General features: G+C 39.2%; 1 protein-coding gene across 1 annotated transcript in view; it reads right to left on the bottom strand.

Annotated features, from left to right (window-relative positions):
* Positions 1 to 16,433, bottom strand: part of SORCS1 (sortilin related VPS10 domain containing receptor 1) — a 438,448-nt gene that overhangs the window by 25,102 nt on the left and 396,913 nt on the right. Inside the window, exon 19 of the mRNA XM_063307130.1 lies at positions 12,486 to 12,672. Coding sequence (XP_063163200.1) covers positions 12,486 to 12,672 — 187 coding nt within the window. The remainder of the gene's footprint in view (positions 1 to 12,485; positions 12,673 to 16,433) is intronic.

Consider the following 16,433-nt stretch of genomic DNA (forward strand, 5'->3'; position numbering starts at 1 on the left):
TATATAATCTGTAGAAAATATGTGGGAATAGTTAGTAAGAGAATATATATGATCTTAGTATGGATTACTAAGAATTTTAGGGGCTTTAAACATCTATAAACACTACTCATGACTACCGCTTTGTTTTTGCCATATAATAGAGTTATACATGAATGTGCATGTAATGTAAATTTAGAGTTTCCAAGTGAGAACCTAAGGTGGGTTAGATATCCCTGAAAATATCTCCATGAGTGGGGACAGCACCATGGTGAAGATTCATGGCCAGACAGCAAGTTCTGGCCAACAAAATTCTCTCAGGAGAAGGAGAGATTGGGAAATCACTCACTTGTGCTCTGGATAACTGCTCCTCAAGAGCAGACCATAGGAATTGATTTTCAATCATATGTTTAGTGGTTTGGGAGCCATTGCACTCAAAACCACTGTGCAGCCTTTATGGACACTTGACCTGCAAAAGCCTCACTTTCTTAAACACTTCTGGATACAATTAATTTACAACTTAAGAGAGATCTTCCAAACAGCAGGAAAGAATTGGAGAGTCACCTTTTTGGAATTAAGAAGAGAAAAAAAAAAAACTATCTTAAAGGATTTTGACCTAAAAGCAAAAAGTATTTAAGATTTAGAGCAATTCCAGAAGGCCATGGAGAAGATATCAGAGAAAAGAGTAAATCTCTAATTTTTTGGATTGGGTTGAAGATGACACAGAGGCAGAGATTGATAAGGTTTATAGGATCAATACACAGTTTACAAAATTAAGAAATGTTCCGAGATGTCCTTGTACATTTTTGTGAGGTTTGAGTCTGAGTCAGACTCTGAAAATGAAACTTATCCTGAAAAGTCTGAAGAAAATGAAACTTATCAAGTAGGAATCAGGGAAACAGATACCCAAAATGACTCAGCAGAGCAGGAGAAAGCGCAGGCGCTGATTGGGCAAAATCAGCGAGAAGGATTTGAAACCTCCAGTTAGTGTGCAAGACCAGAGAGCTGAGAAGTGCGTGAATCAGAAGACAGCCCGACTGGCTGCAGAAGAGAAAAGGTGTGGAAAGGAATGCATTAAAAGGCAAGTGCACATTGAGCGAGCTGCCGGAGACAACTGATCCTTTGAGCTCATTTCAGCAGATGAGTTCTTACCAGAGTCAGAAGCTTCATCTGTAGCCATTGTGAAATCAGAGCCAGCTTCTTCTGACGTTGTGGCACTGCTTCCTTCACAAGTCACTCCAATTGAGTCCAGCCTCGCTGGTCCATCAGATCTCAGCCTAGCTTTCAGCTCCCAGCCTCGCCTCGTTGCTTCATCCAAGTGCAATCCTGCCTTTGGCATCAAGCCTCATTGTGCAGATCCAGTCACATCCAGCCAGAGTTCCAGCTCCAGGTCTTGTCTTGTCACTCCAGCCCAGCCTTGCTTCCAGTTTTCAGTCTAGTCTCGCTGCCTCAGTCACATCTAGTCTAGCCTCTGCTTCCAAGTCGTTTTGCTGTTCCAGTCCAGCCTAGCTCCAAGTCCAGCTCCTTGCCTCATTTTTCCATTTCAGTCAAGTCCTGCCTTGTTTTCAGATCCAAGCCTTGCCTCGCTGCTCCAGTCCAGCCCAGTATCACTCCAAGTTCCACCTCTTGCCTTGCTGTGTCAGTCGAGTCCCACATCGCCTCCAGAATCAAGTCCTGCCTTGAAGATCCAGTCAAGCCTTGCCCAGCCTCCGTGCCAAGATCAAGCCCAGCATCTCTAGTCTCCTTCTTGCCACATGCATTTGCCTCCCCAGGTCTTGCTGCTTCATTGAGGGGTCTAGCCAAGTTCTGCCTAGCTGTGTTGCCTCAGTCTTCATCGGATCCTGATCCTGCAGTCTTGCCTAGTTTTCCTCCTCTGCCTGGGTGGACCTGACTGATTGTGTTGCTACTTATTGAGGACTTTATTATTGTAAATAGTTGATTGAAATAAAAGTGTTTTAAGTAATCCTGCCTGGCTGTCTCATAGTCTGAACAGGACGATTTTGTTAGGAAGAAGACTAGAGATTAAATTTTGCACCAGCATATTAATACTAGATTGAGGATTGATAGTACAGATATAATTGTACTTATGGAAATTCTAGTTAGAATACTGTGCAAGAGAAAAGGTTTGTTTTTGTTTTTCCTGACAAATTAAAACAGAAAAAATGATTCTATTTAGATGGGATAAGTTGGAAGGTTGATTTTTACTTTTACACAGCAGAGGTTCAGACTGAACTCTGTGCAAGCAAGAGATTTCTTGGGAAAATTCAAATAAAAAATGGAGGAAATGCAAATGGAAGTGACAATGACAGATGTGATTAAATAAATGTCACATCAGATAGAGCAGGACACTGAAGATGCTACCACGTTGGGCACTACAGGTATTGATTTTTCTAAAATCTTGGCATAACTATTATAATTATATTATAAATGCTTAACATAGAATATAAATAAAACAAATGCTCCTCAAAAGAGAACAAAAATCATTATTTGAAAATGTTAAAATGTTATTTGCTTAGAAGAAACACGTATTAGGAAAATGGGAAGAGTTATAGATTCAAAAACCATGGGAAGAGTTATAGATTCAAAAAATATTTGAATCACAAAAAATTGGGTGAAGAATTTATTTCAGTAGGAATGAAAAATAGAGATGGAGTTGTTCTGTATATAAATTCTCAACTATATCCAAAACTTACATTGACTGATGACTATGGCAGTTACGCTGGACTGGAAGTTATTCTACAAGGGGCTAAAACATTGATATTGGGAATTTATGCTCCAAACGAAGATAAAACAGCATTTTATAAAGGACTTGTGGATAAACTATTGGAGTTTCCACATGAAAATTGGTGTCTCTTGGGAGATTGGAATGGGGTGCTTTCCCCACAAAAAGATAGAACTTCTGAGAAAAATATTAAAAATACACCAGGCAAACTATCAAAGGTTTTCTTTGATTTAATGGATATTTTATTCCTTCATTTGGGGCATAAATTCCCAATATTGTTGATGTATGGAGATATAAAAATGGTATTATTTTCAATAAAATCAGGTATGTATATAAAAGTTTGTTTAAATAATCAAATTATTTTTTTATATTGGTTATTGTGCAACACTTTTCTTTAAATTCACAGGAAATGCTAAACAAATGTTGCCTTTTAATTCTGAAAGCAGGCTGGTATGTACTGAACCTCTTGCGGTGCTGATTCAAAAACCTAATCTGAAGAATAAAGCATATATTCTTCATTGAAGGTTCTGCTGTTTTTGATATTGATTTAGGAAAAAAATCACTGAAGCAGGTAGTTCTGATTAACTACTGCAATCAAGATAAAAAGACAAATTTAAAAATGCAGTTTTGGAACAGCAGATGGTGTTATACTACTGTTTGCATGACATAGCTAGCAATGCATAACTATCCAACAAGAGTTGGACAATCCTTTGTCTCTTTGAATTAAAAAGGTTTTCATCTACAAGGATTAATTAGTTCTGTGAAAGACATATGCTGGAAATCCCAAACCCTCTATGTTCTAAACTGGGGGTAATTAAGCTAAGGGATTGGGCATATCCTGGAGTAATGTAGCTATTTGTAATTGCTTATTTGTGAGTTGAAGATCCAGTTTGAAACTGCTGTTGCCAGTGTGCTTGGGTAAAACAACAGTGTCTGTTTTTTTTTGTTGGGGAGAGGTAATTTTATTATTTGAGACTAGAAATGGTAATTGGGTCAAATTAAGAACCTTTGTTCTAGATACTCTGTTGAAAAGTATGAGGGCTGTAGTTATGTAGGAGAAAGGTATATTTCCATAAAAAAATAAATGCTAGGTGATATGAAAATACTTCAGCTGTCAGTAGAGAAGCCATTGGTTTGATTAGTTGAAGTATCTTCATAAAGTCTGCTCATTTGTTATAGATTCCCATATTTGTATGGTCATCTTAATTATATTAAAATACCACAATAATTCTTTTGAAATGGTTATTCTATTTTATCTATCATTAACCTTTCCTTAACTGCTTCCTAAAATGCATGTTTCACTCTTCTAATAACTTTAAAGCAAAGATTGCTAGTGTGTTGGATTTGTATTCTGTATCACTGGAATTTTCTTTCTGTCCTTAGAAACACAGAGACACATATGATGGAGCCAGTGGGGTGTAGTTGTTAAGGTGTTAGATTAGGCATTTAATCTGTTATTAAAATATGACATGGAGAAAAAGCAAGTAAAAGTTTGTATGATAAAGCAGATTTTTTTTTTATCCATTCAATTGTGTCTGATTCTCAGAGACTGCCTGGACAAGTCCCTGCAGTCTTCTTGACAAAGTTTTTCAAAAGTGGTTTGCCCTTGCCTCCTTCCTAGGGCTGAGAAAAAGTGACTGGCCCAAGTTCACCCAGCTGGCTTTGTGCCTAAGGCAGGACTAGAACTCACAGTCTCCCAGTTTCTAGCTTGATTTCTTAACCACTACACCAGTCTGGCTCTCGATAAAGTGGATACAAAATCTGAAAACAAACAAACAAACAAAAGGATATAACCATGGGAAGAGTTATAGGGAAAAAAAATCAGCAAAACAAAATCATCAATATAAGATGAGAAAATTGGTATAAAATGTTTTACAGATGGTGCATAGCTCCACCAATAATTACAAAATAGATAAAGTATATAACAACAAAAAAATGTTGGAAATGTCACCATAAAAAAGCAACTTTGTATCATATGCAGTTGTTATGTAAAAAAAACCCCTCAAAAATATTGGAAAGAAATAAATAGCATTGTACAAAAAAAAATTCTAAAATAAAATTTGAACTGAAACCTCAAATATTTTTATAAGGAATTGTTCCTGAATATATAAACAAGAAGCACCACAATCTATTAAGATCATCAATATGTTAAGAGCCACAAGGACAATCTGGCACAACAATGGTAAAGAGACACTTTGCCAATGGTACTAGATTGGGAAACCAAAGTTGGAGAATATGCAACAATGGCAAAAGTGCTTTATTTATTTCCCTAAAACGTCCAATAGAGAAGGTTTTAGTCTGGTGGGGAGACCCAGGTTCTAGTCCTTCATTAGGCATGGATGTGGTAGAATGACTTTGGACCAGTGGCTATCTCTCAGGCAGAGAATGGGAAATCAAAACAAATCTGTCTACTGTATTGGACAGTCTATAACCTTCAATGAAGAAGCCCTCATCCTCTGGTGAATTGATTCAGGTTGAATAATAATAACAAACAATACATATAAAATAATTAAAATGGCCTAAATTTCATGTGACTGACGAATCTTTTAACATTAGTGTTCTTAGATGAGATTTCCCAAAATACAAGTCAAGAATATTGAAATCTCACAAGGATCTGGTATTCTCACATGAGATTTCAGTATCCTTATGTGAAATTGCATGAGATCTTGGAGGCAATATCACCAACATCTTATTATACTGTAGCAATTTTAGTTTTAGTGTGGATTCACTGCATGATATACCCCACTATCATGCAAATATAGTATTAGCTTCTCTAGGTAAAATAAACTCCCTAACTTTCCCATCCCAGAAGAAAAAATCCGTAATTCTAGCAGCTACAGCTGCATTTCCATACTCAGCCTGAGATCTACAGCTACAAACACTGTTTATAAATTTAATCCTCAAGACATCGAGGAAAACATCACATCCTATGCAGTTTAAGATCTGACAAAGAATGTAATAAATTATATGGTGTTGAAACACACAGATCAATTACATGGCTGCAATCCTGTTACAAGATGGGAATGACACAGACAATGACATTTCTGCTTCAGGTCATGGCCTGCATAAACAAAAAGGTATTCAATCAAGTAGCCTTGTTAACTTGCATATAAAGTGGGGCACAATGGCAAAGGCGTTCCTTAGCAAACAGCAGCAGACTTCTTGGCTCTGTGTTACCAGAGGCCCATCATGGTTATTTGGGATATTATCCTCTCTCCATTTGCAATTAATTTTGGAGTGTTCAACTAGCATATACATAAAATGGGAATGAACAAGTAAGAAAGACTTAAAACTATGTTTTCATTGTTGCTATTTAAATATTGATTGGAATTGCTTTTTAAATATTGATTTTAATATAATTGTTTTATATAACTGTTTAGCTGTAGATTGTTTTGGCAGTGCAGTACTAAAAAACCTGGATAAATTATATAGATAAATACAATGACTGCAATTGCATGGACTTGGTGAGAATATCACAGGGACTACAGGACCATAAAGATTTCCTTGAGGTCAGAAAGAAAATTCCAGTGATGGAGGAGAGAAATTCAGTATCAAGTGTCTGCCTCTTGCTTATATGAAGCTATACCCAGCAATTTCAATATCAAGAGATGGAATTGGGGAAAAAAGGTATGTCTAGGATATTCCATGGGTTTATTTTACTGGGTTCAAAATTTCCTGGCTTCTTAGTTTCTTCCCAAATCATCAATTAATTTACAGTAGGGAAGGAGAACTTTGTATAAAAATGTCAAACGCATTTCCTGCCTTTTCTCACATATCTAAGAGGTTTTCAGTGATATCAACCTAAAACAACTTCATTGCATTTGTGTTTAATGTTGTAGGCTTTTAATGCATTCATAATCCAGTACAGCATGGTTCCCATTTTCCTTCCTATACACTTTCCACTGCGCCCCACTGATACACTCTTTTTGCTGTTCTCTTTCTCTATCTCACATCAAGTGCCTATACCTCATTCTACTCAGCTAACAATTATGTGTGTGTGTGGGGGGGGGGTAAGGTTAGGGGATGGAAGACTCTCCTCTCGCTCTGGCCTCAGAGCCTCTGGCGGGGGTGGAGGTTGCCAACTTATGAACTCCTCTGCTTGGGATTCCTCTGCTTGCTCAGTCAAGTGAGGAATCACTGGTACAGTGCGAGGGTTGGGTTTGTGAGGGAAAAGCTGATGGAATTGTTGAACCAGCACTGGTGCATGCACATCTCTGGCATTTTCCCACATGCACTCTTCCTCAGCGTACCCTTTCCAGTGTATTAAATATTGGATGCCCTTTCCCCTCCTCCTAGAGTCCAGAATCTCCTTGACTTCGTATTCCTCCTCCCTTCACAATTACTGGAAGGGGGGGGGGCATTTGCGACCGTAAGGCACTTGGGGGAGGGTCTTTGGCTAGCAAGGCTCTGTGAAACACTGGATGGACTTTCATGGATGCTGGTAGCTGTAAATTATAAGCCACTAGATTTATCTGCTATACCACAGTGAAAGGGCCCACAAACTTAGAGTCCAACTTCTTGGAAGGCCTGGTAGAGGTCAAAAACTTGATAGAGAGCCACACTTTGTCTCCTACAGAAATCGCTGGCCCCTCTTGTCTGTGAGCATCTGCAGCTCTCTTGTAAGCACTCTTTGCCCTGTTCAGCTGCTCCTTTAACAACTTCTGTGCGGCTTGTTGCTCTTTAAGAAAATCAGCCGTGGCTGGAACAGTTCCCTGCTGGGAGGAGGTGGGCAACACCCAAGGGTTAACCCCGTAGAGTGCTTGGAAAGGAGACATCTTGGTAGAGGATTACACAGTGTTGTTATAAGTAAATTCTGCCATAGGGAGCAGGGCTGGCCAATTGTCTTGCTGATAAGTGGTGTAACACCTGAGATATTGCTGTAACCATTGGTTAATTTTCTCAGCTTGCCCATTACTAGCAGGATGATGCGATGAAGATAGGTGGATCTGGACCCCTAATGACTGGAAAAGGGCCCTCCAGAACCTGGAAGTGAACTGAGGGCCTCTGTCACTCACCAAGTGATTTATCAAGCCTCTATACTGAAAAATATGGTCCATAAACAATGGCGCTGTGGCTTGCGCAGATGAGAGGCCCTTGCAAGGAATAAAATACGCCATTTTAGTGAAAAGGTCACTAAATTTATTTATAAATTTTCCATAAAAATTGGCAAATCCTAGGAATTTCTGTACATCTTTCACATTGCAGGAGGGTTGCCAAGAGAGAATTGCCTGGACCTTTGAAGGATCCATAGATATGCCTTCTGTTGATATTCTATAGCCCAGGAAATGTAATTCAATTAAATCAAAGGCACACTTCTCTAGCTTGGCAAACAGCTTGTTCTCTCTCTGTCTTTGTAAGACATTACGTACATGGGTTACATGAGTTGTAGTATCCTCAGAGAATATTAATATGTCATCTAGATAAATGACCAGATACTTATCTATAAATCAGAGAAAATTTGATTCATAAATCGGGAAAATACGGCTCCTGCGTTTGTCAAGCCAAAGGGCAAAACAAGGTACTCAAATTTACCAAACCTGGTATTGAAGGCAGTCAGATATTCATGCCCCTCTTTCATCCGGATCAGATTGTACACATTCCTAAGGTCCAACCTAGTAAAAATGTGTGCTTTCTGTAAGCGATCCAGCAGATCAGATATTAGGGGGAGTGGGTAATTTTCCTTGACTATGAGCTTATTGAGGGACCTGAAATCACACACCACTCTCATGGGTGCCTCCTGAGCTGCCGGTGCCAACGGGTCAGGTTTCTTTGGTACGAAGAACGTAGGAGCAGATGCTGGGGAAGTAGATGGTCAGATGAAACCATTTTGGAGATTAGAATCCAAGTAATCTTTTAAGGTGGCTAGCTCCTTGGGGGACATGGGATATTGTTTCCTTGCTGGAATCTTGGCTCCTGGTATCAACTCAATAGTGCAATCACGGTCCATATGGGGGGGTAGTGCTGTGGCCTCTTGTTCGCTGAAAATGTCTGCGAAATCTGCATACTTGGCTGGCAACTGCCCCCCTCCCACTTCAGTGACTGTGTTGGTTGCTGGAGAGAGAAGAGCGGCTTGAATCTTGTGGTGCTGGCATTCCTTAGCTGGGAAGGAGATTGCTCCCGTAGTCCAGTCAAACAATGGGTTGTGGATCTTCAGCCAAGGTGTGCCCAGGACTATAGGCACATTAAGTGATTCAGTAACATAAAGTTGGATCCACTCAGTGTGGTCTCCTGTTGTTAGTTGCAAAGGTTCTGTGAAACTTCGAATCGGTCCTGCCTTGAGGGGCTGGCTGTCAATGGTCTCAACTTCTATGGGACGTGGCAATTCCATGGTCGGGATGTTCAGGTCTTGTGCAGTCTGTACATCAATAAAATTGGTGGAAGCTCTGGAATCCACGAGAGCCTCTAGCTTGACCTGGTGCTCTGGGTTTACGTGCATTATGACTGGTAAGTAGTAAAAGGATTGCCTGGAATCATCGGAATGAGCCCTTCTTAATTGATTGATGGTCTCCCTGCTGAGCTCTGTGGAGGGAGACTGACAGAGTTTCCCTGGTTGGAAGTAGAGGCGGAGGCGGCTCTTGGTTCTGCTGCTTGCCCTGGGGCTCTTACGGAATTTGCTTGGCTTCTCACTGGGCAAGCTCTCACCATGTGCCCCTCTGTCTCTCAGCCTCGGAAGTAAGCCTCCTGCTTACCCTGATCTGCATCGGCTCCTCTGGTCCTGAGTAGAGAGATGCTGCAGAGAGAGCTGGAAATTCTGGAAGCGCTCTGAAGCCCCTGCCTCTCCCCGGCTGCATCTGTCTGAGCTCTTCTAGCCTGGCATCTATGACCACAGACAGCTGATATAAACCTTCTAAGGTAGCTGGTGTTCCCTGGCGCACTAATTCATTTTTAATTTCCTCATTCAGCCCCTGTTTGAATTGGTCTTTCAAGGCACTCATATTCCAGTCCAGATCTCCTGCTAACAGCTTGAAATCAGCAATGTAAATTCCCACCCTTGTTGCCTTGCTTGAGCTTCCGAATTTCCCGGCTGGCAGTGACCTCTCTGATGGGGTCATCAAATTGTGCTCAGAACCCTGCCAGAAAATTCTGGTAGTCATTGAGAATTGGGTTGTTGTTCTCCACCATGGGAATAGCCCATTTGGCTGCTGGGCCCTTTAGCAGACTTAAAATGAAGGTGACTCTGGTTTGGTCTGTTGGGAACTCTGCCGGTCTGCTGTTGAAAAACATTGTGCACTGTGTGAGAAAGGTTCTCAACTGTCCTGCTTCTCCTCCAAACTTCTATGGTAGACTGCCCTGGCATCTCAAGACTACTGGCGGAGCTGCTGCTGCTGCTGCTGGCACCGGTTGTGGGTTAATCGGAGCTGGTTGTTGTAACTGCTGTAGCATGGCTGCTTGTAATGTGTTGATCTGGAGATCTACTTGTTGTTGATGTTGTTGCAATGCTGCTGCCAGTTGTTGGATGGCTTGCCGAATTTCCTGGTTTTCCAAAGACATTTTCCCAAATGTCCTTTTTTTTTTTCTTTGTTCCTCCCTCTTTCAATGGGAGTAGGAGTTTGTTAGGATTGATGTCCTAACAGTCAGGAACCACACTGAGACAAGGAATAGGTCTCTAGTGTTTTATTACTGCTACGTTAGACAGAAAATGCTAACAAACTGAAGAAGCATGGGAAAGCCCAGACAGATAAACCCCAAAAGCCAAGGTGGGTCTGTTCTGTGTCTCTTTGAATGGCTGTTCAACTCCTCACTACTACGCATGTGTTTTCCCCCCTGGATAGGGGCCCCCTCCTGCTCACCATCAGTGCTCATGAAAAATAGGAGGAAAGTAAAGAAGTGAATTAACAGGTAGTTATGGAGAAACAAAGGAAAGTCCCTGATTAAAACACAGGCAGCAGCAGAGGGGGGAAAGAATACCTTGTGAAATGAATGTTCTCTCCAACACATTTCTAGTTTTCTCCACCACATATAACAATATGGATCATGAAAGAAAAAAAAATATTTAATTTTGAAATTACATTTTTAACTTTTCTAAAATTACACCGTGGGATGCAGTGGTGCTGCAGGTTAAACCGCTGAGCTGCTGAGCTTGCCAATCAGAAGGTCGGCGGTTCGAATCCGCATGACAGGGTGAGCTCCCGTTGCTAGTCCCAGCTCCTGCCAACCTAGCAGTTCGAAAACACGCCAGTGTGAGTAGATTAATAGGTACTGCTTCAGTGGGCAGGTAACGGCGTTCCGTTTAAGTCATGCCGGCCACATGACCACAGAAGTGTCTACAGACAAACGCCGGCTCTTCGGCTTTGAAACGGAGATGAGCACCGCCCCCTAGAGTCAGACACGACTGGACTTAATGTCAAGGGAAACCTTTACCTTTACCTTTACCTTTACTAAAATTACACCAAGGTCTTCCTGAGACTTTTCTATCATATTTTTTTTCCAAAGTTCAAGTTGGATGTTGAAGAAGCAGGATAGGAGGAGCATTGACACCTTTGAACTCTGGTGTTTGAGTGGAGTCTTGAGAATACCATGGACAGCCAAAACAACAAACAAACCAATGGATCATCGAACAAATCAACCCAGAGATCTCATTTGAGGTACAAATGATCACACTGAAATTATCCTACTTCGGACACATTATGCAAAGACCTAGTTCTCTGGAAAAGGCTCTGATTTTGGGAAAAGTGGAAAGAAAAAGAAGAAGAGGACAAACAGCAGCAAGGTGGATGGACTCAGTTACAGTGATGATGAATGCAACATTGGAAGACCTGAAAGACCAGGTTAGTATCATGGAGAAAATCTATCTATGTGGTTGCTAGGAGTTGAAACAATTTGATATTAATCAATCAATTAATCAATTATCAGATACTAACTCTGAAGAACTTGCTGTTTGATCTTTTATGTTTCAGCTTAACAAAATTATCCTGACATCTTGATTTATTCTACTTAACCAAACTGTTTTGTAAATTATATATAATACTTGGCATATTGTCTAAACATATCAATACCCATAAATTTTATTTTCTCTCTCTTTTCAAGCAATATTGGAAATAAAATGTTTGTATCTCAAAACTGAAACAAGATATTCACACACATATATTTTATGTATATGTGTCTACAAATTTTTTATCCATTCTCAGGAGCAGGACATAGGCAGCAATAATCCTAGGGAAGTGCTGCCAAGGGAAGTGGATTCAGCACTTTATCATCATGGTAAAAGATCTGGCCAGAATGTGTGGGCTTGGACAAATGTCCTAGTATTTCAGGTTGCTGGCAGACCCTTTCAAATAACCAGACAGGCCTAAACCTCTTCCACGTTTCCAAGCCTCCAACTTTAATAGAAACAAAAACAACAGTACGTGAAATTAAAGAAAGAGAAGAAAAGGAAAAGTATTGTAAAAAAAACTAAAACAAAATAAAACTAAGCCCATGTTTAAATGTGAGGCCTCTTTGAACCTGAGGCCCTGGCCAAATGACCTCCTATTCTTCCCCCACTGGCCCTGGTTTACGTCACTGGGCCTGAAGCAGGATGCAAATACATGCAAAATCATATTTCTGATGTTACATGAATCACTAAATCAGAACATCTTAAATCATAGCCTAAAGCTACTCCTGCTTATTTTCTGGTTCTTTTTCTTTCCATCCACTTCTCTCATTCTTTGTTCTTCTCCAAAAGATCTTTGTTTAAGATAAAACCTAACACCTGTACCATCAACAGTTTTTATCAAAAGCACAAATTAATCTGAATAAAAACAAATACATCTTTAAAGTATTTCTTATACCAACAGTAATAACATACAATTTACATGCAAGTACAGGACTGCACTGTCAGTCCCCAGGCTGTTTTCGATATGTGCAGTTACACGGAAGATGCCAACATTCTGATAGATGTGCCTGATTCCATCTTCTGTTGAGCTGAGATTGGCATATGACACAGCACTACCATCTCCAAAATCCATGCGGATCATTGATCTTTGAATATCACCCTAAATAGGACAGTGGGGAAAAAAAAACGCAAGATTAACAAAAATGACACAAATTTTGGGACAATTTGAATATTTGTCATTCTTGTTTATTAATTTTATGGGGTGGATAGGCTGCTTCAGTTGCAACTCTCTCTAGTTTGGAAGTAGAAATCTAAGTTCAAAAGTTATCTTCTTCTGCTTCGTTTACTGGGCCCAGTAAAATCCTTAAAACTAAAGGAAGGAGTAAACTTTTATGATTTATTTATTCATTCATTCACTCATTCAATTTCTATGGCTGCCCATCTCAAACAAGTGACTCTGGGAGGCAAACAATCATAAAATCAATTAAAACTAAATACAAACGCAATACAGAAATAAATATATACAGCAGCCGAGAAAAACCATAACCGTAGATGTTAATATAACCAAGAAATGGGGCCCTTAACACACTTGGGATCCCAGGCCTGGGCACACAACCAGGTCTTCAAAGCCTTATGAAAGGCCAACAAAGGCCATATTTAAAAGCAGGGAACGCAGTTCAGTAGAGAGAAAGCAGTCTTATTATTGCAATATGGGGATTTTATCTCCTTAAATTTTAAAGTCAAAGTAGTTTATTTTGGTCACTGACCAGCCTTACGTAACATAAAACATGGTATTAAAATAAGATAAAAGATAAAATAAGTAAAACAAAATGGAATAAACGATAAATTGAACACAGCCAGCATGAATGAAACTTCCCTAGCTCTTGTAAACCACTTTGAACAGTGAGACTCTTAACACAAAGGCTTCAGTGAAAAGACCATCATAAATATAGCTAGAAATATATAAACAAGAGGGTTAACCTTTATTGTTATCACTAAACTTAAAGGAAGTTTAATCAAGTCAAACTTATTAATGAGGTCCTATTGAATCTTGCTGGCTATTAAACAAAACTTGGCAAGATTATAAGATGGTGCTTCATTCTGGTCAGCTAAAACATAATTGAAATAAAGAGAATCAGTACAGCTGGATAGTGAGCTAATTAAGGTGCTCAAAAAGGGAACATTAAAATCTGGTATAAAGATGACTATCCCTTGTCATCATTTTTTAAAAATATATATTTTTAGCTGTTTTTATGTCTTTTTAGTTTTGTGTGCCACCCAGAGTCCACTGCATTTAAATAAATAAATATAAATTTAAAAAGTCAAAATCTTATTGAGGAACTTCATATAAGGCAGTGTGCCTGTGTGTTTGTACACACATACTGTATGAGAGGGGCTGTAATATCCTTATAAATATTTGAAAATGATCATTCCGTTTCTCCTTCCTTACAAGCCGCATAGTTCTGTGTGTGTTTAAATGGAAGCAAATCTCAATTTTATTCTAAGTTAAATGTGCAAAGAATTGCACTGCTATTTTATGCAAACTCAATTTATGCAGAAATAATAATGAAACATCTCTCTCTAAATAAAACACTTTCTCTGGAATTATCAACAGAGAAATAAGGAGTTTCCACGTGCCCCCAGATGGATTCTTTCTCAAATGAAAAACTGGCACTTTTAAATCTGGTGCAAAGATTTAAACTAACATGTTCAGATAACATCACAAAATATACAAATTCTTTAAAATTGTATCAACAAGGTTGATAGACACTTCAAAGAAATTGAAATAGATTGTGGAGACTTCATTAAATATGATGCATAATTTCTCCAAATATGTGTGTCTTTTTTTCTTTTAGTAAAATCTGATAGACCAAATTTATGCTGAGTAGATATTGGTACCTGAAAGGGGAAAAGTCATTTATAAGCTCAGCACAAGGTGGCCTTTTGATTCTTACCAAGATTTCCTGCTGGGAAGAATGGCATCTTCCTGTCTAATTAGAGTAGACCCACATCTGCTACTCACAAAGTTTCTTTCATGGGAAGAATTCCACTGGCTCTGAAAGTTCCTTTTTTCATGATAATTGCTTAAATTGTTTGAACTGAAAATGCTTTCTGCTCATTAAGTACAATTCAGGCTCTAGCACATTTCTGAAAAGGGCACATCAAAAGCTGACATTTAAATATCTGAGGCACAAGGACAAGTAAGCAAAAGCAATAGTATGCAACCAGTGAGAGATATTTTTCTGCCAAAAATGAAATAACTGAGGGAAAACAGAGGAGGGGCAGAGAAAGAGTCTTCTGTTCTAAGCAGCAAGTTCTTAAGCTATATTGTTCTCCACACATATTTTCTTCTGCTCTGAGAAACATACTTGCTGCATGATGAAGGTTATACATATGTGTTGTGGCAGATATATTTATATTACATTAGAGTGGAGGAGAGAGAGCTTTCTCCTTAGATTAAGCAATTTCTTTGATCACTACGCTAAACCTCACTGCGTTAAGTGAGTAGTGCAGGTTCAAGTGAATTTCTCGACTTACTCTAAACCAGTGTTTCTCAACCTCAGCAACTTTAAGCTGTGTGGGCTTCAACTCCCAGAATTCCCCAGCCAGCCATGGAGTTGAAGTCCACACAGCTTAAAGTTGCCAAGGTTGAGAAACACTGTTCTAAACTTTTCAACATACCTGTGGCAGCTGGCTTGATCAGGTCCCAAAGTATATACTATATATGACTGAATATGTATGCATACTACTTGCATAACCAAGCTAGTGAGAATGCTTAAATAGACTGTTGGAATGGATTTTATATTTAATGAAATAGCTGAGGGTGGAACACCTAATAACTTTACCACAGAGGCACAATTTTCTACTGTATCTTTGTCTTTCAATCCCCCATTTTGTAGGAGATTGGTTTTGACCCTTGATCAAATAAATATCTCTGCAGACCAATTCTCTCGGGTCTGTATTATTTTGGTCAAGACAAAACCATTTCCACAACACAAAAACAGAGTTCGCACTTCCGTGACCTTAGAACATTGAGAGCAGGCAGGGAAGAGTTGAGCTTCTTCTGCACAGCCAAGAGTAGTACACAGAAGAAAGCAAAAAAAATGACATCCCAGTTCCTGAATTATGACAACCCATGAAATAGAAAAATACCCCTGCACTGATTATCAATCCTCCTGCATATAAATTCCTATTGGAAGTAGTGGTGGTAGGCTGACATGAAAATTTAGCAGCCAGGTGATTTCTTCAGAAGCTGCACTCAGGGGTGTAGGCAAGAGTTCAGCATAAACTGCTTATACCAAGAGAGAAAATTAAGAAGAGGAATGTAATGGGACGGGAAGGGAAGGGGGCACATATTCCACACATGAGAGCTGGTAGATTGGGCTCTCGGACTCCCAAATTCTAAATCCTCAACCCTTCCACAACTGATAAGGCCCTATTTGGTAATGCTGCTAGCAGCCATTTTATCCCAAGGAAATCTTTCTGTGCCCAGATTTACTCAGGAGGAGGCAAGAGGCCATCTTCCCCAGTCAGCATCTTATATCATATATCAGAGATGGGCGGTGATAAAAATATGATAAATAAATAAATAAAATATATCATATATTATATATCATATATATCATATATCAGGCTAGAATCCTTTCCAGAATAAAAAAAAAATTGATTCATTAAATATCCAAGTATATGTTATGTATATAAAGTTAAAGAACAGGAAGTGAATTGAAAGAAAACAAAAAGAGAATGAATACTTCTGAAGAGGCTGAGTTCACTCCGTTGTTTCCACAACACAAAGAGACAAATGCAGACACACAGAAAGCACTCATGTACTTCAATCTATAGCCCATAAAATGAAATCAGTATTCTAATGTTTCCACAGCTCCCTAGATTGCTCTACAATTTCCTAATCTATAACCAGAT

The sequence above is a fragment of the Candoia aspera genome, chromosome 6 (genome assembly GCF_035149785.1).
Source record: "Candoia aspera isolate rCanAsp1 chromosome 6, rCanAsp1.hap2, whole genome shotgun sequence".
Lineage (NCBI taxonomy): Eukaryota > Metazoa > Chordata > Lepidosauria > Squamata > Boidae > Candoia > Candoia aspera.